Source organism: Cornus florida, unplaced genomic scaffold, assembly GCF_030987335.1.
Source record: "Cornus florida cultivar Cherokee Brave unplaced genomic scaffold, ASM3098733v1 CherokeeBrave_3.0.0_Hap2_Chr03, whole genome shotgun sequence".
Lineage (NCBI taxonomy): Eukaryota > Viridiplantae > Streptophyta > Magnoliopsida > Cornales > Cornaceae > Cornus > Cornus florida.
Genome location: NW_026775573.1, coordinates 44523299 through 44545031, shown reverse-complemented (window position 1 = coordinate 44545031; position 21733 = coordinate 44523299). Strand labels below are relative to the sequence as shown.

At 35.0% G+C, this 21733-nt stretch overlaps 1 protein-coding gene across 2 annotated transcripts in view; it reads right to left on the bottom strand.

The window, feature by feature from the left end:
• Positions 1 to 19477, bottom strand: part of LOC132300399 (uncharacterized) — a 52785-nt gene extending 33308 nt beyond the window's left edge. For both annotated transcript variants that reach the window (XM_059797442.1, XM_059797443.1), the window contains exons 1-5: positions 19146 to 19477; positions 16154 to 16382; positions 14318 to 14465; positions 7068 to 7175; positions 1750 to 1907 (exon numbers count right to left, since the gene is read on the bottom strand). In XM_059797442.1, coding sequence (XP_059653425.1) covers positions 1750 to 1907; positions 7068 to 7175; positions 14318 to 14465; positions 16154 to 16382; positions 19146 to 19350 — 848 coding nt within the window. In that variant the 5' untranslated portion in view covers positions 19351 to 19477. The remainder of the gene's footprint in view (positions 1 to 1749; positions 1908 to 7067; positions 7176 to 14317; positions 14466 to 16153; positions 16383 to 19145) is intronic.
• Between the last annotated feature and the right edge of the window lie 2256 nt (positions 19478 to 21733).

Here is a 21733-nt window from a genome sequence, read left to right as displayed (position 1 = left end):
AGACTGTAAAAACCCCAGAAATCAATAAAGAACATGTAGAACTAAGCAAGTGATAATAATTAAATACGTATGTTCAATTACAAAAATTTCAAAACATAAAAGTAAAATAAACCTGTGTAGGAAAAGAAGGAAGAATTAAATAAGTATGTTCCATTACCATTGTATTCATTGGCTATAAAAACCCTAAGCATGAAAATATCCAATAAATTTGTTGGCCACTCTTAGTTAGATTAAAAGAGAAACTTGAAATCCTAAGACTGATAATACTGAGCATTTGTTTCATATTTATATTATTTTAATTTTTTAGTCTATATACCTTTGAAAGGAAGGATGTAAATAGATGAAAATTCCTTACAGAGTATACTCAGTCACACATGATTAATTGGGTAAAATATATATTTTTTGTTTTGTTAATGAAATCAGAGTTTTTATTTTTGGTTAGTGATAAATTCAGTAAGTCTATCAGACACACATTAAGTCATGCATTTATACTTATGGTTCTAGAATGGCAAGTTAAATCCTACCTCTAAAAATCAAAATGATTATACATGACAAGATCGTGTCAATACAAAACAGTCGCGTGGAAAAAGAAAAAAAAATTATAAACACTGTTATAACCATGGAAAGACCACCTAATGGGAAAAGTCTGAAGCTACCTAGACATGTGAAAAGAAGAAATGAACAAAAATAAAAGAAATAACAAGAAACTATAAATGTTTTTTTCTGTCTAAGAACTGGGTACCCACTACTGTGAATGCCATCGTGATACTTAATAGAGATGAGATTGTGTGTTATAATGAATATTAAGATGAGATTGTGTGTTATAATGAAATGATGTGTGCTCTAAAAAGTTACAGTTCGATCACTTGTCAAAAAAAAAAAATTACAGTCTGATTCTTCATTAACATTCCTATATTAAAAAGTTATGACAAACAAATTGAGAGTCGCATTGAATGGGCACGAGCTTTGGACCATAGTCTAATATTATACTTCATGTATCTCATTGCATCTCAATTTTCTTTTCCCAAAAAAATCTAAGTAGTTGAAAATCGGAATCCTTGTATTGTTTTTCCTAACAAATACAATACGATATTATATTTAGAAAAGTTATGCTTCAATTTTGAAGACATGTTAGGACAGCTGTCCCAAAAACATTTAATAAGTATAGGATACATAGTCGAAAACTAGAACTATTTGAGAAGTATTGGATATGTGTTCAAAATTTAGAAAAGAAATGTTCTTGAATTACTAATACGTTTAGGAAATATCAGACAGTTATCTGCAAGTATTTGAGAAGTATCGGTATACAAGAGTAGTATTGTTAACGATATAGATACGTCCTTGTTGTAGAAGCATCCGTGCTTCAAAAATTACTAAGAAAAGAGTGGAAATATGACCATTAAGAATCTCATTCATCCAGGCGGAGATGTAAGGTGGAAATAGCTTAATGGCCTATTTCTGCAAAAAAATGTTACTTCATAGGCATCTCGCCATTAACATACTTTATTTACTACTACAGAATCCATTATAATATCAATGTTTATAACCTCCAAGAATGGTTAAACTCTACAAATCTTCTGAGTCTAATGATCATGAACACATTCGAGTTGTAAAATTAGGACACTACCAAGTGTATGTCCTGCCTTGTGCCAAAGTGGGATGTTGGGAAGGAAATATAAGCATATAACATAATAATTAGATGAAAACCATAAATTCCGCTCAAGATAGAAAAGAAATGATGAAGCTCACTTGAGAAGTTCGGCAATATATGTGGACCACAAGTTAAATGAGATGCCTTGTTCATCACCAGCAATAGCCTTGAAAAGGTTATGTGCTGTTGACCAATCAGCCACGCCAGAAACAGCAGGAGCAATGCGAACAAAAGCCTCCTCTCCAACAAGCCTCCTCTTCAAGGTCAACAAGGAAACAATAGATTGTGACTCATAATGCTCAGAAACTGTATTTTACAATTGCAAAAGAGAAATTGAACCTCAAACCAAGCAATTAGATGAAAGGCAAATATACATTCATCAAGTATGGTAATTATAATTGTAAGAATATTCATAAAAGAATTACAAGTGGACAAGTGTGAATTGAGATTTCTTGATTAGTTCTCATATTAATAATGAACAACTGTTTCTTAAAACTGCATCTTGCAACTTCTCAATACAATTTTTATTTTGATATGCCTCTCATTCTCAAGCTTCAGTGGAAAAACCTTTTCCTGCACCATTGGCCCCTCATATTAGATTAAAAGATGTTCCCAAAGAATAGAAACTGTCACCAACTCATGTTAACTTAACTGCTCAAAACCTTTCAAATACGAGCCCTTCTTTCTCTATTCCTGCAATGGGGTTTGGCAAGAGGAGGATGGTTCTGTCTTTACACTCTCCGATGTCTCCCCCACAATCCAACTAAGGTCCCTTGGCTCAAACCAGGGAGCAGCCGAAATCAGTTTCATACGACTTGTTGTCCATTCCAGACTTCTCGCTTGTATGGCAAGTGCATCAACAACAACCCAGTGAGTTGCAGCAGCGTATAAGTGCATCAGTTCTTGTTATCGGTTGAAGCTACCAGAGATGGATGAGACCTTGGCTGGTCTAGATCCATTCTGTTCATAACTAAAATATACACATTAAAGAAATACCCTCACAAATAAGACTAATGACAAGTGTGCAGTTTTCCCTGGATAAATTTGGTTTCTCCTCAAGGCACATACATGGCCCTCATCAAGTTAGATAGACTAGTTGAAAAGTGTGTACCCTAGAAAGGCTATAATATGACTTCCTTACCAGCAATTAACAGATATATCTTTTTCACTCTTGAGATCAAGTTATAGAATGGAGTAATAATTCATTATGTTTACATCAATTAGCATCTCGGTTCTGGGCCTTCTGGTAAAAGGCACATGCAGGGAGGAGATGTGTGTGTGTGTAGAGAGAGAGAGACAGAGAGAGAGAGAAAGTAGATCATCTCAGTAGGTAGACGATGATACGTATTTTGGAGAGAGAGGGAGGGAGTAGAGCATCTGAGTAGGTAGATGATGATCATGGCATTTTGGAGAGAACTTCACAACTGCAACAAAGTATAATGTTAGGAATTTTGGTTGGAATGGTCATGTTAGGTCTCTCATGGATTAGCCTTTTGAAAATTAGCATAAAAAATTGTATGAATACATTTTTTTTTTTTTTAAATAATAATAAAAGTCCACTGCCCCACAAAACCATCTTTGCTACATTAATCATGGTTGCAAACTTCAGAAACACTAAAGTGCACGGCCTGCCCAATCAATTTTGTACAGCCTGCCTAATCAATTTTGTTAGAACAGTTTTCCTTTCTTTAACAAGTAAAAACCAGACAAAATTTGAATTTTTTTTTTTCTTCTGAAAACTGTTTTTTATAACTGAGTTAAAGCAATGCCTAATTTCAAAGGACAATGTTTTGTAATTATTTGGGAACTGATCTTTGTTTTTAGTGTTTTTGGAAACTTTTTCCAGATAATTGAACCAAATAGACCCACAACCACCGTGGAAGATTAGCAAATCAATTTTCTCATGAACTCTCACTTGCCTAATTCTGAGAGTTCAAAATTAACACCACCTTTACAGTCCATGCAAAACCAATACTTACCCGATCCAAATATCCAAGAGAGCAATCACCGGTGTTATGAAAAGCAGATTACCATTTAGGTCAACATTCTATAAGTGTTTAAATGTTATTGAGACTTGCTGTCTTTTGAAGGATTTAAATATTTAAGTTACACCCTCTCTAATGGCATAAGCTTTTGGAGTCGATGGTCGTTAACATGGTATTAGAGACAAAGGTCTCGAGTTCAAACCTCACTGTCACCATAATTAAAAAATTGAAAAACACATGTTGGAGCAAAAGAAGGCCACACGTGAGGGGGTGTGTTGAAGGATTTAAATATTTAAGTTTCACCATCTCTAACAGCTTAACTTTTGGAGTAGATGGTTGTTAACACTGTCTTTGAAGAATCCCGTATATGTTACAAAACGTGATGCAAATAAATAATGGTCTACGGAATGTGCCTTGAAGAAAAAGTATTTCATTCTTGTTTTGGGTACTAAGTAATTAAGCTTTGGAATTATTAATTATTTACTCAGGAAAGTGGTAAGGTGTTATTAATGCTGTGGGGGAATTCTAAGGGTCATTCTAAGAAAAGTCAAGTGTGATTAATAATAGTATTATAAAAGGGACAACCCTCTATATCTGCTGTAATCAAGTCTTAATCAATATACGTTTGAAATATTTTCAGAGTTTAAACTCTCAAAGGCTTTCCCCAGATTTTCTTTAGAAATCTAGGCTCCAACGGTGATTGGAGTAACACTAGTCCTTCTTACTGTTGAAAGAAGATTTCTGTGTTTTTCTGTTTGCTTCAAGTGGTATCAGAGCCTTGATATAAGATCTGTGATTATTGCAGATCTATGGCTAGGCAAGGAAGCCACAAAAGAAGACGTTCAAAAATTCCGCATCAAATTTCTCGACTAAGCACTATATTAGAACAATATGGAATCATTTCTCCTCTGAATCTGGCCAGTAGGAGAGAGAGGGATCAGCAAATGGAAGCATATGAATGCGAATATTGGACAGAACAGACTACTGGAGAAAGAAATCAGTAGCATAAGCTGTCTCGAAGTCCAAAACAGAGTGCTGCTGGGTCATACAACACACGGGCATAAATGGTGAAACGTACTGAAGAACCTGAATTTTGGTCCTACACGTGAGGATTCAAGATTCAAGTCTGGCAAGTGCCCAAGAGTTGTAAACAATCACATTATCGATGGAAAACAACTCTTGGTTGAGGAAGATCGTGGAACTTTGTCGATGTCACCTCCACATTTGATGAATCTTTCGGAAATATAGATGAAGAAAATCAGTTCTTGGGGGTACATTCAACTCCCCATCTTCCAGAATTTGACAACAAATAAAGAGGAATGTGAAGGAAAAAAGAAGGCAGAAGAGGAGAAATCTAAGGAAGCAAACAACAACTTGTCTAAAGTTGTAGAAGCTGCTGCCACTGTTCAGCCTGCTTTCCATGGATTTGTCAACAATTTTGTTAGGACAAATGCATCGAACCCAAGAAACACGACAGAAAATAAACATGCCACACACAAAGAACACAAAGATTTAGCGTGATTTGGCAAAGCCTACGTCCATGGTGAAGATCCGGCGAAAGAATTCACTATACGAAAATTTGGAGATTACAAGTTTCAGCCCCCAAACCCTAGCTTTTGCTCTCTCTTTTCTGCAATGTTCAGTGTCTCTCAATTATTTCACTCCAAACCCTAAGCGCCCTTATATATCGGGCTACAAGAGAATACTAAATAGGGACCACGAACTGCAAGCAAAAACCAGGTCAAAAAATTTCCTCGGGAGTTGCCCCCAAAAACACGACACCCGGCACCAAATATGGGCCACAACATCACAAATTTCTCTGCTAAAATCTTACCTATTGCAAATCCTGGTAAGAGCTATGCCCACATCTTATATTCTTCTGGTGATTAGCCGAAAACTCTAGTTGCAAATCTGAATGAGGGTTCTGCCATGAAGAGCATAGATTTCAATCCAGTGCAACAAACTCTGCTTCCTTCTGGAAATATTGGTGATGTCGCATTGTGGGAGGTTGGTGGCAAGAAGAAGCTTGTTTCCATAAATTTCAAGGTCTCAAACCTTGGATTATGTTCAATGACTCTGCAGGAATCTTTGGCCAATGAGTATCCTGCATCAGTGAAGAGACTGATATGGAGTTCTGATGGCATTTTTTTGGTGCTGCGTACGCCGCCAAGAACACTAAAGCAGATATATTCCTCCCATGGTGGTAAGGATATACGAAACCACCTAGAAATTGATGCTCAGGTTGATGGTGTTAGTGATCTTGCTTTCCCTCATCCAAACCAACAGTTATGCTTCATAACTTGTGGACAGGACAAGACAATTAAGGTGTGGAATGTTGCCACTGATTCTAAGCAGTACACCTTTTAGGGTCATGAGACTCCTGTTTATTCTGTATGCTCACATTATAAGGAAAACATTCAGTTCATCTTTTCAGCACCTATTGAGAGTATAAATAATAATTCTGAACGGATTTCATATGCATGACATGATTTGGGATGGATTCTTGGTGCAACATATAACTAGGAATTGGCCCAATGTAAAAATCAGAGCAGTCCAAGTCTTGGTTCATGATTTATCTTCAAGCAAGTTTTGGAGATTTCACAAGAGAGCTTTGAAAATTCATTCAAAGTTATCCCTCGTCAGTAGCAAAAGCTTAATGTGCTTTGATTGAGCATGGAAAAGAAGAAGAAAGGATGGAAGGCTTTTCATGATAAATTGTTTCAAACTTGAGGCCGAGTTTTCTTCAAGGAGGAGCGTAAGATGCAAAGAATTAATGGTGCTTTGGAAAGTGCCTTGAAGAAAGTCGAAGAGTCATTATTATTTTGGGTACTAAGTAATTAAGCTTTGGAATTACCAAGTTCTTACTTGGGAAAGTGGTAAAATGTTATTAACGTTGTGTGGGGATTCTAGAAGTCATTCTAGGAAAAGTCAAGCTTCATTAATAGTAGTATTATAAAAGGGACAGTCCTCTATATCTGCTGTGATCAAGTCTTAATCAATATAAGTTTGATATATTACCAGAGTTTAAACTTCTCGAAGGCTTTTCCCAGATTTCCCTTTAGAAATCTAGGCTCCAACGTAATTGGAATAACTCTAGTGTTTACTGCTGTAAGAAGACTCCTGTGTTTTTTTCTGTTTGCTACAGAATGGCACACAGTACATCATTCTTTTTCTTCTTTTCTCCTTATTGGAGAATTATATATAGGAGTAGTTCACTCAGTCTTCAACCACTCGTTAATTACTCCAGTCAATCCCATGAACTACTTCAATCATGGAATTCTCCATAAGATTACTTCCCGCTCATTCATTGGTTTTCCATTAAATTAAATCTTAAAATGCAAAATTAGAAACTACGCTGTTAATGCAATAACATAAGTACATAACCAGCAGATGCTTCAAAGGGCTTTCTAAAACATAGAGATTGAACTAACCTTGAAAGAAGCTTTCTCCGAAGCATTAGCTCGATAATCCTTTCCTGTGCTGTAAGGCTTCTCCCATGCAAGCATAGTTATGAAAATCAGTCTCTGGAATGCAGGTTCCTGTTAACAGACAGTCTGAAAGAAATAAGCAAATATGTAAGTTTACAAAACCCAAAACTTAAAACATTTCGTCCAAGAAAAGAAGTAAAGAACTAAACAAGTCTTTATCTCACTTTGAAGCTTTTTGTTGATTTGAATGCCCTAAAATTAACTTAAAGAAAAGTAGTACGACAAATATCGAAGTTTTCAAAGGATTATCGTCCGCATAGCCCAACTCTGTAGGTTGTAATTCAGTGGTTGACCCCTTAAATACCTTGTTCTTCCCTTGGCAGGGAACCCTCGGGCCTAGCTCCTAAGTGATCAGAACGAGAAGCTAGAATGCGAACAGGAGCATGAGAGTGTCGATTGCTAACATACCTTGTGCGTCTTCAAATTACCTATAATTGAACATCTAAATATACATGTATTCAATTTATTACATTTTTCACTTGTTGTATTGTGGTTCGATTAATAATTAATAAATCCTGTCCTTGATGTAGGTCATAGGTTCAGAGTGTAAATAGAGCCACTTTTTATAAAAAAAAAATTAAATGTTAGGTATGTCTCCACTCTCCCTTCAAGGACATACACAAGGTAATGCACTTCTGACATAAAAAGAAGGTGCAGCTTTTTGTTGGTGATGAAATGGCTCCTACTCCTAGTTCCATACTCCCATGGACGTTTCGGTTCAACTCTCCCACCCCTATAATATTCTGACAAACTTGTGTATAGGCTGCACCTAACTTGCCTAGGAAAAGAGGTGCCTGTGTGTATGATCACCTATATTCACATCTACACTAAGAAATGATCAGTTGAACATGGGAGTGAGGCATCACTGTGCTCTCACGAAATCTATCCACGGACTGCCCACAGATCCACATCTAATATGCTGTTTTGCAAACTCAGAAAGAGAACAAAAAGGAATGAACTTCCTTTCTGCTTGCTCTGAATAATCTTTATTTATTCTTTACCATGAAATTTTGGTTCTTAAGAGTAATGATGGGTTTGTGTCAGAATTTACCAGTATCTCCTCATTTTTCTCATGGAAAAATGATCTGAAGGCTAAAATTCCCTTAAATATTTATGCATTTGCCTGGTGAGTTGCACACAAATGATCTGCTCCAAATTAGGCGGTCTTAACCCTTAAAGGCTTTATGGCACAATATTTCGGTTCTATGGCACTAATTTAGCGAAATAGTAAACCACTATTTCATTAATTACTGTTGAAAGATATAAAAATTGAAGAGAGAAATTAAAAATGAAGAACACAAGGAAAGATACACAAAGCCCAAAGGGCTACATCTCCCTTATTATATTCTCTCTTCAGATTGTTTACAATGAGCACCTCTATTTATAGGTGAAAGAACAAACTGGTAAATCATAAAATCAATCCCATAAATCACTCCAATCATATTTTATCATGGACTAAAATCACTCCCACAATATTCTCAGAGCAATATTCTGTGGAGTAATTTAAGGTTCCTATAATAATATTCTCCACCACCCTCCCTCAAGTTGGTTCACGGAGATTTTAACTCAAGTGTCCAACTTGAAACTAAGTACGAATTTGTTGGAGTCTGAAACAAGTTGCAAAGTCTGAGATGAGTTGATAGGAAGATCCGAGACAAGTTGATCAATAGATCGGAGACGAGTAGAGTATAGAGTATGGTATGATAAACCTGCTCTGATACCATGTTGAAACATATAAAAATTGAAGAGAGAAAAAAAACACGTAGAACACAAGGAAAGACACACAAAGCCTAAAGGGCTACATCACCCTTATTATATTCTCTCTTAAGATTGTTTACAATGAGCGCCTCTATTTATAGGTGAAAGAATAAAGCGATAAATATGGAAAATACATTAATGGAAGATTCATGAAATCAATCCCATAAATCACTCCAATAATATTTTATCATAGACTAAAATCACTCCCACAATATTCTCAGAGCAATATTCTGAGTAATTTAAGGTTCCTATAATAATATTCTTTAACAATTACCAACTCTCTCTCTCTCTCCACAAAGACCTCTCTGTTCTGCTGTTATTTTTTAGGAAGTAAATGCATTATAAATAAAAGCCCAAGAGCGGACACAACACCTATAAACAGGGCCAAATCCCTTAAACAACCAAAAATCTTAAGTATCCAGCATTATTATTTGGGTTAATTACAATGGCACCCCCTGAGGTTTGGCCAAATCTCACACGGCAAGAAATTTTGAAAATAACTTTCACTTACATTACAAATATTTGCTCCGTCTTTCACTCACACCCCATTTGTCACCTGCACATGGTGTCAGAGCCCTAACACCATGTAAAATGACTTGGATACCCTTTGACTATGTCAAAACACCAACAATTATGTAAAAAGATTAAAATAATTTATAAATTATTTGTAAATTTCACAATCACCCCCTTTTAACCATTCACATCTCTCCCACAAACCCAAAAGTCTCCACCATTAGCCAACAAGGAATACTCAGATAGAATTTTTTTTTTTTTTTTTTAATCGTTTGGAATGCTGATGTGGGAATATGGATGGTAGAATTTATTTGTAAAATTTCTTACCTTACTAGAGAACAGTTTTGGTCTCCTGCTTGCATTGTATTTGTAACTAGTTCATCTTTCCTAAATTTTCTCTGCTGTGATTAATTTTTGGTCTCATGCATTTCTTTTATATATGCATATGATTGGTTCACAGTAGCAATTGGGAGAGGTTTACGGTGGTGCGAAGGCAAAGAAGCTGAATCCAAAGACGCCAAAGAAACCAAAGGTCTCTGTTGCCAACGCCGTAGTGAAGATTGATGCCTCTAATGTACCTAGGGCTGCAAATGAATCGAGTTGTTCATGAACAACTCGGGCTCATTCGTTAAACAAATGAGCCGAGCTCGAGCTCGATTTCTAAGCTTGTTTAGTAAACGACCTGATCCTGAGCAATGCTGGACTCGACTCGTATAGGCTTGTGAACATGAACTCGTGTAGACTCGTTTATGTTCATGAACATGAGCTCGTGTAAGCTCGTTTATGTTCATGATCTGTAGGCTCGTTTACATTTATTTTTATTTTTTAATGAAATTCTTTAATTTTTGAAAGTATATGATAAAAATACAATAATTTACTAAACGAGCTAGCGAGCTCAAAAATGAGCTTGAACAAATTTTGACTATAAATTCAAATTATTCTCTTAAATGAGCCGCGCCCAAGCCCGAGCTCAGTTTTTTGAGCTCGTCACGAGCCCGAGCCAAACTATAAACAAACGAGCCCGAGCAGCCTGAGGCTCGGCTCGGCTTGGTTCATTTGCAGCCCTAGATGTATCCTCGTCATGAGCCACTACTTTATCATCTTCGTCATCGCCCTCCATGTCTTCGGCAAGCTATATTGCTATCGATCTGGTGCCAAAGCTTAGTGTTCCGGATTTGGATCAACCGAATCAGAATCTTTTGTTGGTGTCTTTATGATCGGTAATTGGAATGCCACGAATTTTTCACTCTATAATTTTTTTTGTAATTTTTGTTTCCTTGTAATTATTGAGCTCCATTTAGGTTTCTTTCGAAAGTAGAGATAAAAAGAGGATTTTGGTTTCCATATGTTGAAGATGAATGATGAGTTGATTAATAATGATGCTATCTAAATCATCATCATGATTTATGTGGTCAATCTGGTTTAGATTTTTTTTTTAGTTCGAGCTTCATGCTCTGTAATTAAAGAATGATTGTTACTCTTTTCTTGTGCTCCAAATTCTGCGCGGAGCTAACTGATTTTGGATTTGAATCTTTCTTGAATGAAGCTTGGTTCATGTTTTACTGGAATTAACTTTTCATAAGATGTTGAGGCCTAGAAACTTCTGATTTTGGCAGGTTGACTATGGCGGATTGAGTTGACGGAGTTGCTATAGAGAGAGATGAAGTATTTAGAGAAGAGAAAGGAATGGTCCGCGTTGGAGGGGCAATTTGGACGTTTGACACCTCTGATATTTTTTTAAATTAATTTGGATTAAATAGTGGAGGCATATATGACATTTCACACCTTCTTGACACCGTTAGTGACGGAAATTTTCATGGGGTGTGAGTGAAAGTTATTTTCAAATTTTCTCTCCCATGTGAGATTTGGCCCAAATATCAGGGATTTTTAAAATTTATGAACAAAATACTCTACATCATCAAAACTACCCCTGCTCTACTCCAATAGTCACCCTGTATAAGACATGAAGGGATTTGTGTCAGGACTAGGGTTTCTATCACCAAGAAAACTCTCAGCCCACAACCAATCAAATTTCACATCAACTGCTCAACCTCAGTTAATACCAAACAAAGAATACAATGTACAAAAGTTGAAAGAGAAGATAATTGTGATTCCCTCAAACCTTAGCACATGCAACACCAATTGGGGATAAACTTTTCTCCAACCAAAACTTATCCAAGTCAGGATTGCCTCTAAGGTAGCGGTCCAAACAAAGAAAGATACATTAGAAGGCAACTTGACCTTCCAAATACCTTTCCAAATTACTCTAGGATTGTCACCCCCATAAATCACTCCTAAAATTGTTGAACCACGAGCTGCCTATTGAACCGTATCTGTCAGGAATCCAATCTCAATGATCCCCCTAATCACCAACAGCAAAAAAAAAAAAAAAAAAAAAAAAACAACTAGTGTCTTTAACACATGCATCCACAAACTCCAACTCCCATTTTTGGCCAGAAAATACAACTTCATTACCCCAACAAATGGTACTAAGTCATAGCCAACTTCCAGCAAGACAAACCTTTCCATAGGAAGCCGTTACCACTTCTTCGATTGGAAGGAGATTTTCCACAGTCAGATTTCTTTTGGAAACGGCAAAGTTTTCTCAATCGATATATATTCTTGCACCTGAAGAATATATATGTCATAGTATTTTTCTTCCAATTTTAGAAAAAAATGCTAGTACTTTATTTGTCCCAAATTCACATCTTGTGATTTTTGGGGGGCAAAACTTGGCTAATCCACTATGTATTTGGCCAGAAGATGTACAAATTCGTCCTCTTCATAAACCTCCAGACGCCGGGGGGCAACGAAATTGGACGGGAGGCTTCAAATCCTAAAACTTACAACTTTCGGCCTAGTTAATAGGCTAATTAAAGTTTTCGGCCAAATGGTACATTCCGGCTGAAAAGTTTTGGTTGTCCCATTCCTTAGCCAACAAGAACATCACATACCAAATTCTCACTCACATCTAAAATTTTATATGTCGTACAATTCTTCAAAAAATATCAGGCACATAAAATTTGGGCGGCATATGTTTACACCATAATTATCAGCCACTTTCCAGTGGAAGGTTGCCCTGGTCGATTCCAATGGAAGGTACTACGACGTTTTAGTGGAAATCACTATCTTCTAAAGACTTTAGCTAAAAACCAATCCAAGTTGGACATGTGGCTTAATAAAAGGGCCACAACTATAACTACTTGCACCATAATTATCGGTCACTTTTTTTTTTTTTCCTAGTTGGTACTCACACACACTTGTCTCTTCTGAGACTTGAACCCCTAACCTCCCTTTGGAAAGTAAGAGGTTGATACCGCTAAGCCACTGGCCATTGGTAATTATCGGTCACTTTCCAATGGAAAGTTGTTGTGGCCGATTCTAATGGAAGGGTGATATGTAAACGTGGGTGCAATCATAAAGCAACACGTGGAAGCCAAGGAAGCAACCAATTACATGCAAGTGGAAAGTCATGGGACACGTGGCAGCCGAGGAAGTAAGCAGTTTCATACAAGTGGAAAGTCATGGGACACATGGCAGCCGAGGAAGCAAGCAGTTACATGCAAGTGGAAAGCCATGGAACACATGGCAAGCCAAGAGGTAAGCAGTTGGAAGACTCATCTTTGACACGTGGTAGAATTTCCAATTAAAGAGGGATTATTCCAATGGAATGTGCAAGATTCCAGTGGAATGTCATGCGAATAAGTAGCAGAAATGGCAGGACGTGGACTAGAACGTGGCTGCAAGTTGAGAGCACAACCCAGAAACGTGGAACACGTGGAGGATTTCCATTGGAAGAGCAGTTATTCCCGGCCAATGGAAAGTCACGCTGAAAATGGCAAAAATGTCGGAAAACATGGTCATACACGTGTAAGCACTATGAAGGATGAACAATGCAATAGGACACATGGCATGAATCCAACCAATCCACTTAGAGGCATCTAAAGTTGGCAATGAAACTGCCCATGCTAACTGCCATTACCAAATTCTATAAATAGGGCATGTTATTGTTACTTAAAGGCCTCCTCAACACACACACAACTACATCACTTCATTTATCTTTCAATTCCTGCAATTGTCCTTCATGTTATCTTTCAATTCATGCAATGTACTTCAATTATCTTCATTAATGCAACTTAACTTTCAGCACTTTACTTTCCAAGTCATGCACCTTCAATTCATTACTTTCACTCTAGCACTTCAAGTCCTTTCATTTCCAGCCGTAAGAAAATCTCAAAGTCCTTTGTCACTAAAGGCAAAAAAGAACCTTTGGAGGTGGTCATTCCAGACCTCCTTTCAGTCGCCTAATCCATTTCATTTCCATCTGGAATATAGTTTGGACTCTCACTCGGAATTTCCTGAATTCCTGGCACACCCGCACTTCCACCAGACCAGTGGAAGAGATTTTTTACAGGCCAAACAATATATACATAAAACTTTAGGCCTGCATCAGATCTTTCTTCTTCTTCTTCTTCTTCTTTCTATTTTTTTCCCTTTTTCTCAATAAGACTCAAAAACTTGTTTCCCAAGTCCTAACCGGATCCCAAACCCTTGCCCTTTGGAACTGGCACAAGATACCACTCAAGCTAGCAGCTGGGATCTCTGAATGTTCAAAAATACACATTTTTTTCTCGTGTAAAGAAAATATATTTGATTAAATTAGATTGTACTAAACTTTGTGCTATTTTCACATATTCATTTTCTGATAATCCAAAAAAAAAAAAAAATGATGTGACATTGCAGATTTTCTCAAGCTGAACCCGAAAAAGAAGAATCAACAACAGAAAAATGATATTCCAAAAAATCCACAATCCAAGAACCATTTTGTTTATGGTAAATGAATTCCAGCAGTGACAGAAAATGCCTATCTAGCTCCATTCAAGAATGGAACAAAGCATGAAATTAAAACTAAGTCTACAAACCTTGAGGCAAGGATGAATTTCAGAACTATCTCTCGACAAGAACCTGAAGCAGCAATACTCCACCAAATTACGGGCATCATTATACACAAATTCAGGAACAAGTGCTTTAAATATCTTCTGCATTTTCTGCCCAGTCAATCCATTCATCCTGCATTATCCCAAAAAAAAAAAACGTAAAACATAGTTTATACCCTTGATTCCTAAAAATTCCATAACAAATGATAGCAAGCATGTAAATATAAGAATTGTGTCATATGTCCTGTATTTAAAGATTTTTAGACTTAGATAAGGCATATGATAGAGTGCCAAGGTACATAATTTGGTGGACTCTACAAAAAGAACATGTCTCTGTGCAACTTATAAATCTTGCTCAGGATATTTATAGTGAGACATCAACTAGAGTTCATACTACATTTGGAGAAACTGGACACTTCTCAATAAAAGTAGGATTACAAGGATCAGTGTTAAGTCAACACCTATTTATGATAGTGTTAGATGAAATAACAAAGGGTATCTAAAACATTCCAAGATGAAATAACAAAGGGTATCTAAAACATTCCATGGGGGATGTTGTTTGTTGAATACATAGTTTTATTAGATACTTCTAATAAAGCCTTAGCAACAAAATTAGAAGATTGGAGAAAAACTTAATAAGATAAAGGCCTAAAACAGAATATATGGAATGCAAATTTGATAAAGTAGCAGAAGAAAACGATATAACTACTACAATTCAAGGCCAAAAAGTTACTCAAAGTATTATTTAGGGTCAATATTACAAAAAGATGGGAAGATAGATGGTGATGTTGTAACTAGGATTAAAACAAGGTGGACAAAATGGAGGAAGTTGTATTGCGACAAATGACTACTAAATAAATTATAAGGAAATTTCTATAAGACGGTTATTGGGGCAGCTATAGTGTTGGGTGTTGAAAAAGAAACAAGTTGTAGCAGAAATGAAAATGTTACAATGGATGAAAGGAGTATCTAGAAGAGATAAGATTAGTAAAAACCGAGCGAGGGGAAAGCTAGGAATAGAGGCTATTAATGATAAAATAAGAGAACTAGACTTTGGTAGTATGGTGATAAACAGCATAGACCAAAGAAACACCTGTTAGAAGAGGAAGGGGTTTTGCCTAGAAGGCAAGAGACAAAGAGGCCGATCAAAAAGTACATGGGATGAAGCAATTAAAAATGATTTTAAAAAATTAAGCAGTAAAGGAGACATGGGTATATAATAGGAAAGAATGGAAAAAGATAATTAATGTGGCCGACCCTATTCATTCGGGACAAAGGCAAGGATGATGATGGTCTAGGGGTACCAATAATGCAAAGCCAGCTAAGCACATTTTATGAACTTCTGATAATAATTGAGCAATAGAAGGAAACTACATTTGCAGAATCTACATCACCAAGAGCAGCTGTCAAATCTCTATATTTTCTCCACAGACAACCCATATGAATCATCTTGAAACAACTGATTTGATGCTTTAAAGTATGATTTGTATTAAACTATTCTAATTGGTATTTATCTTTCAAGAAAGGAAAAAAAAAAAAAAATTATCTCATGTAAAAGAACTGGAAATGGAAAAAAGATTTATGGTTCATTGGTTCTCATATTTGGCATTCAACTCATACTTATAAAACAATATTCATTGGACTGAATAATAACAACAAAAACAATGATGACGATGACAATGTGGACAATAAGGATAGCAATGGTAAAATGTTCATTTTCACTAATCAAAACCAGTTTTAACCAAAACGGAACAATTACACAGTAGACACCAATATAAGAAATTCCAAGCTTCAATTGGTCACATTGCCAACTATCTTCACCTGCTGAATTGCTCTATCGAAACAACAGCATCTGAAGAAAGATGTCCATTTGGAGTTCTGCTATCAATAGTTTGCTCAGCCATAAAGTTGTCTTCCATATCTTGAGTATCAAAAGCATCTCCAAGATTAGGCTTCCTATCATGAACAGTTTTTACCAGTGGAGATGTAACGTCGCTAAAAAAGCCTTGGGTCTTTGATACCCATAGGCCTAAGGTTTCCTGAACTGCATCTGTCAACGAAGAACACATTTCCACTTATTACTCATGATAAATGGCACATTGTGAATAATGTCATGTTATGATAATTCTTTTATCATTATACTTTAATTTTTTCCTGTAGGCACATAAACTCAGCCAGAACTGACCATGGTCACCATTTTTTGCAACTGTAACTGTATGTCCTCAACAGAACAAGTTCCAAAAGGTTGAACCACTTGCATACACTAATTTTTTAAGCACATATATCATATATAAAACGTGCAAGACAACTGAGCAGTCTTATAAAGCCCCTGAGGTACCTAAAGGCTCAACATGGAACAAGGATTAAAGAGGAATGGAGAATCATTGAAGCACAACTTGAAGACTCTAATCTCCCAAAGCAATGCCTTAAAGTTCATGTCACTCAGTTGAAATGTAAAACCAATTTTATTAGGATTGAGAGTTAGGGTATAAGATATGATAGAGAGAGAGAGAGAGAGGGAAAGAGAGAATACGTAAGAAAAAGAGTTTGATAATATCACTCACATCTCTACACCCCACTTATTTATAAATCAAATAAGCAACATTACAAAATACGCCAAGCGCTTGTTAGACAGTAATCATGAACTATTCAAATATTCCAACACGTCATGCTGATGGGGAACGGCGTGTGATTCACACGCATGAGCTGCACGTGTTCCACCGTTACTTTTGGAGAAGAGGGAAAGACAAATAAAATTGAGGATTTTAGTAATTTAGGGTTTTTATTCATGCGTATTGTTATATTTGATCATGTTTAGATTTTAGGGTTATTGTGGTATTTTTATAAAGGCTCTTTTGTAATTTGAGAACTCAGTTTTTGAGAAATTGAATATTATCGTTGAGTTTGTGAACTCCCTTTGTGTCCTTCTCCCTCCTTGTTCTTGCTGTTCTTGAAATTTTCAATTCTTCAACATTATCATTTTTTGCCTCTTCTTCAACATCTTTTTCTTCTTTGACCATTTTTTCTTAATTTTCAACTTTTCCAACAACTCCTTGTTACACTTCATTTTGTTTCATGTTTTCAATTTGTTCTTTAACATCTTCCTTTTTCACTTCCTTTTCATTCACCATTTCAAGTTGGTCATCAATATTTAAATCTTCAAGTTCTTAACTTCTTATGTATAATTCTCCTATTCATCCTCCACTTGAAACTTTCATTATCTTCCTTCGTGAACTGATCTTCCTCAAAACATTGTATCAACTATTCTGTCAGTCATAGCTCAGCTCCACGATTAGAGGCATTAGTCTCCAGCATCTTGCAATTGATTTGGTGACAGAACTCTCTAATATACTTCCATATAGCCTTTTGCGAGATTAAAAATGCCTTCTCTTCTTCTTTTCAAGTAGTCTGTTGGATGTGCCTTTCTCTGGCTCTTCTCCAACAAAGTCCCACAGGCCACAAATCACATGCTATGAACGACGAAGAAATGACAATCTTTATTTAGAAAACATAAACTTGTCACCAATGGATTAAATTTTCTCTTTTCTCTAAGGAGATATATATTCTCCATTCAACGTAGGATCGATGTGATTGTAATATGCTAAGGCCTTCGGGGTCATCAAAGTGTGATACCACTTTGCTCTCTTTACTCTCATACCACCTTTTTGGAGATAAGAGGGCTAGATATTTGGAGAAATGCTAAGAAAATAATTCATTCCACCGGAAAAAATGGCTGGAGTATATAAGTTAATACAGACTTCAAAGAGCATGTATCTAACCAAATACATTGATTCAAATTTTAACACCATTACTCCCACTAAGATGACTTCTTGGCATGTACAAACTCCCACAAAGATAAATTTTGGATTTCTACATAAATTCATTTATTTTCCTACATAAACCATACAAAAACCATGTAGCTAGAAATCAGAATAAAACAGCGCTGGATCTGCACATGGCAACAATCCTCTTCTTACAGTAGCAGGTACATCACTAGGTTGCTTTTTAGTGAAAATTTTCTTTAACTAATACATAAAGAGGAAACAGCTCCAAGCCAAAATGGCGTTCATGTTCCATAAAGAAGCAAAAAAATGCACAAGACAAACTCAATCATCTTTTTAAGCCTATTAATTCCACAAAATCCAAAATTTTAAAGATTGCAATAGCAAGTATTATTATACCAATAAATTATAGAAAGATGATATTCTAGTGCAGTTTATGACTTTAAATGACACGCATGAACTCATTATACCTAGTATTCCATAGAGAGATGAATGAAGCAAAAAATAAAAATCAGTAAGTTTACAAAAACCCAATTTGGAGTGGGGAATTTTCTTCTTACTTAAAGGCTAACAAAGAAAATTAACCAAAAAAGAATGAATGCATTACAGAATACCTTCTGATAGAGTATGAACAAATGAAGAGAATTAGCCAAAAAAAAAAGAATGAACCCATTACAGAATACCTTTCCATAAAGGATGAATGAGAGTATAATGAAGAAAATGAGCTTAAAAAAAAGGATGAACCCATTACAGAAAACCTTTCCATAAAGTATAAACAAACAATAATGAAAGTATAATGAAGAAAATTAGCCAAAAAAGAATGAACCCATTATAGAATACCTTTCCATAAAGTATAAACAAACAACAATGAGAGCATAATGAACAAAATTAGCCGCCAATTTTTATTTATTTTTATTCATAAAAAATTGAACCCAATACAGAATACCTTTCTATAAAGTATGAACAAACAATAATGAGAGTATAATGAAAGTAAAGACAAATGAAAATAATAGCGGAAAAATTATACTCACTGGCATCAAAATCAATGAATTTCCATCTATTATCACCGGACGACTGACCCACGAGCTTGAACCGAAACCTGTAGACTGAAGAAGACGAATTTCTATCACTAAACCCAACCTTCTTGCATAAATTATATGGGATTAACGAATATGGTAAAATTGGTGGTGTTCTGAAATGGGTTGCTGAGAACTTTGATTGCATCTTTAGTATCATGATTCAAGCTTCGATTTCACGAGTTTGCTGTACGTATACATAATAGAGGACATGGAGATAGATAAAGAAGAGAGCACTAATTTTGGTAAAAGACAAGAAGAGTGAGACTTCCAGAATGTGGTGTTGGGTTGGACTAATAATGGCTTCTGTTAATTTACTAGCGTTTAGTGTTTTCCGTTTGTACGATATTTCCCTCGACGAGTAACGGCGTAAAGATTGATCCTGTTTTTTATTTTTAGCCTGTAAAGATGGACGTTAAGATTCTTCATAATGCGTGTGAGTAAATTAAGAGGTAGGTTTTTCAATATCACAAATCGATTTCCTTTTAATTTCATTTTTTTTACTTTTTTTTTCTTTAAAGTTATAATTTTTTTATTAACAAGAAAAAAGCAAAGCGTATTTTTTTTTTATATCATTGGACTAATTATCTTTAATTAATGTTACTGTCTTCTTAATCAAGAATCTACTGATATGATATCGCGAATAAAACTGAATATGATATCAGTTTTAACAAAATAATAAAATCACATTACGGTTATTAATGCTAAAAGTAAGTGAAATTATTCGGTAAGATAATAAAAAAATTCAAAAAAAATAAAATTTACTAAATAAAAATGAGACGATCTTTTTGAAAATAAAAAAATTAAAAATAATATTTTAGATGTCAACAAATTAAATGATGATTAAATGCATTAGAAAAATGAGTGTAGTGGTTTTTGTTACAATTTACAAATGCAAGTCTTCGGACCACGTGACCTTTTTAAAAAATTAGATGATTAATGCATTAAGAAAAGTGAGTCATTGCGGTTACTAATACTAAAAGTAAATTATAAAATTAGAGGAGAGTCTATAAGATAATAAAAAAATTAAAAAAAAGTAAAATTTAATAAATAAAAATGAGACAATCTTTTGAAAATTAAAATTTAAAAAAAAAAAAAAATAGATGTCAACGATGTGGTCAACAAATTAAATGACTAAATCCATTAAAAAAAAAAAATTGAGTGTAACGGTTTGTGGTATAATTTATAAATGCAAGTCTCCCATAACACGTGACCTTTTAAAAAAGAAATAAAAAATTTAGATGATTAATGCGTTAAAAAAAGAGAGTCCCGACTCTCAGTGCATTGTGTAGTTTTCTGTGTGAATACAATGCAAATGGGTGGCCCATGTGGGCGCCGAAATTTGAAAAAGTGGTAATCTTTACGTGCAAAATTGCTACTCTTTACATCAATCGTTTTGGGCGCAAATCCTCTGCTTCCCATAACGTACCCTTGCGGTGAGTTTTTACGTGATTTATATTTGGTCACGTCATTCAGTATCATTTAATAATTGAGACCGTGCTTGACAATTACATTACTATTTATAAGTAACATGTCATCACCATTTATAAGTAATATTATAAGAGTCTAAAAAGTAATATCGCAAAAGTCTAAAAGTAACACTACCATTTATGTGCATATCTTAATTTGAGGATGAAGATACTCATAAATGATAATAAAATGTACTTGTAAATGGTGTTGTAATTGTCAAACACAGTATGTTGAATTGAGTTACGTTTGTATGTGACATTACTTAGTCTACATTACGTGCATATTTTATTTTGAGGGTGAAAATACTTTAAAATAATGGTAAAAAAGATTTTTAATTTTTTGTAATTGATGCACCCAAACGCTGCCTCAAGAGTTATTAAATAAAGAATGATATGGCAAAATATAGGCCATTAAAAGTCATTACAGGGGACCGCATAGGATTCTCACAGCAAAGGATTTGCGCCCTGTTCGTTTGGTGATCACAAAACAGTACATAAATAAATATGATAATTTTATATTATTATTAATAAACATCTTGATTATTTGTTATTTTGAGATGGTCGGATCAATTAGTTTTGAAATTATGTAATAATTTTTCTGAAATATAGACGTTGTGAATTGTGATATGAGAAATCTCAGATATTTATATATATATATGCACACACACACACCCACACAAAACATAATATAATATTTTATTATATATCAAAAAACCTAATTTTGCTTATTTTATCTAAATTTATCATAAATTAATCAATGTTTTGCATGTTAGAAGTGAATAGATATACTAATCGGTGTATCTTATTGATACTTCGTTGCTTTTCGAAGTAGAAGATCGATAGTTCAAATTTCCATAGGGACAAGTGAGTACGTGAATGTGTTTAATAGTTAAAAAAAAAATTGGTAAATATTGTTTTTGTTTTGTAAAACTTTATATTATTTTTCTAATTAACCTATGATATGTTTTAAAATTACACTCAAATTCTAACTTTTAAAAAAATAGTTGAATTTTTTTTTTTTTTTCTTTTTGGCCAGATAATTGAAAAATTATCACAGCCGTGTTTTAAAAGCCT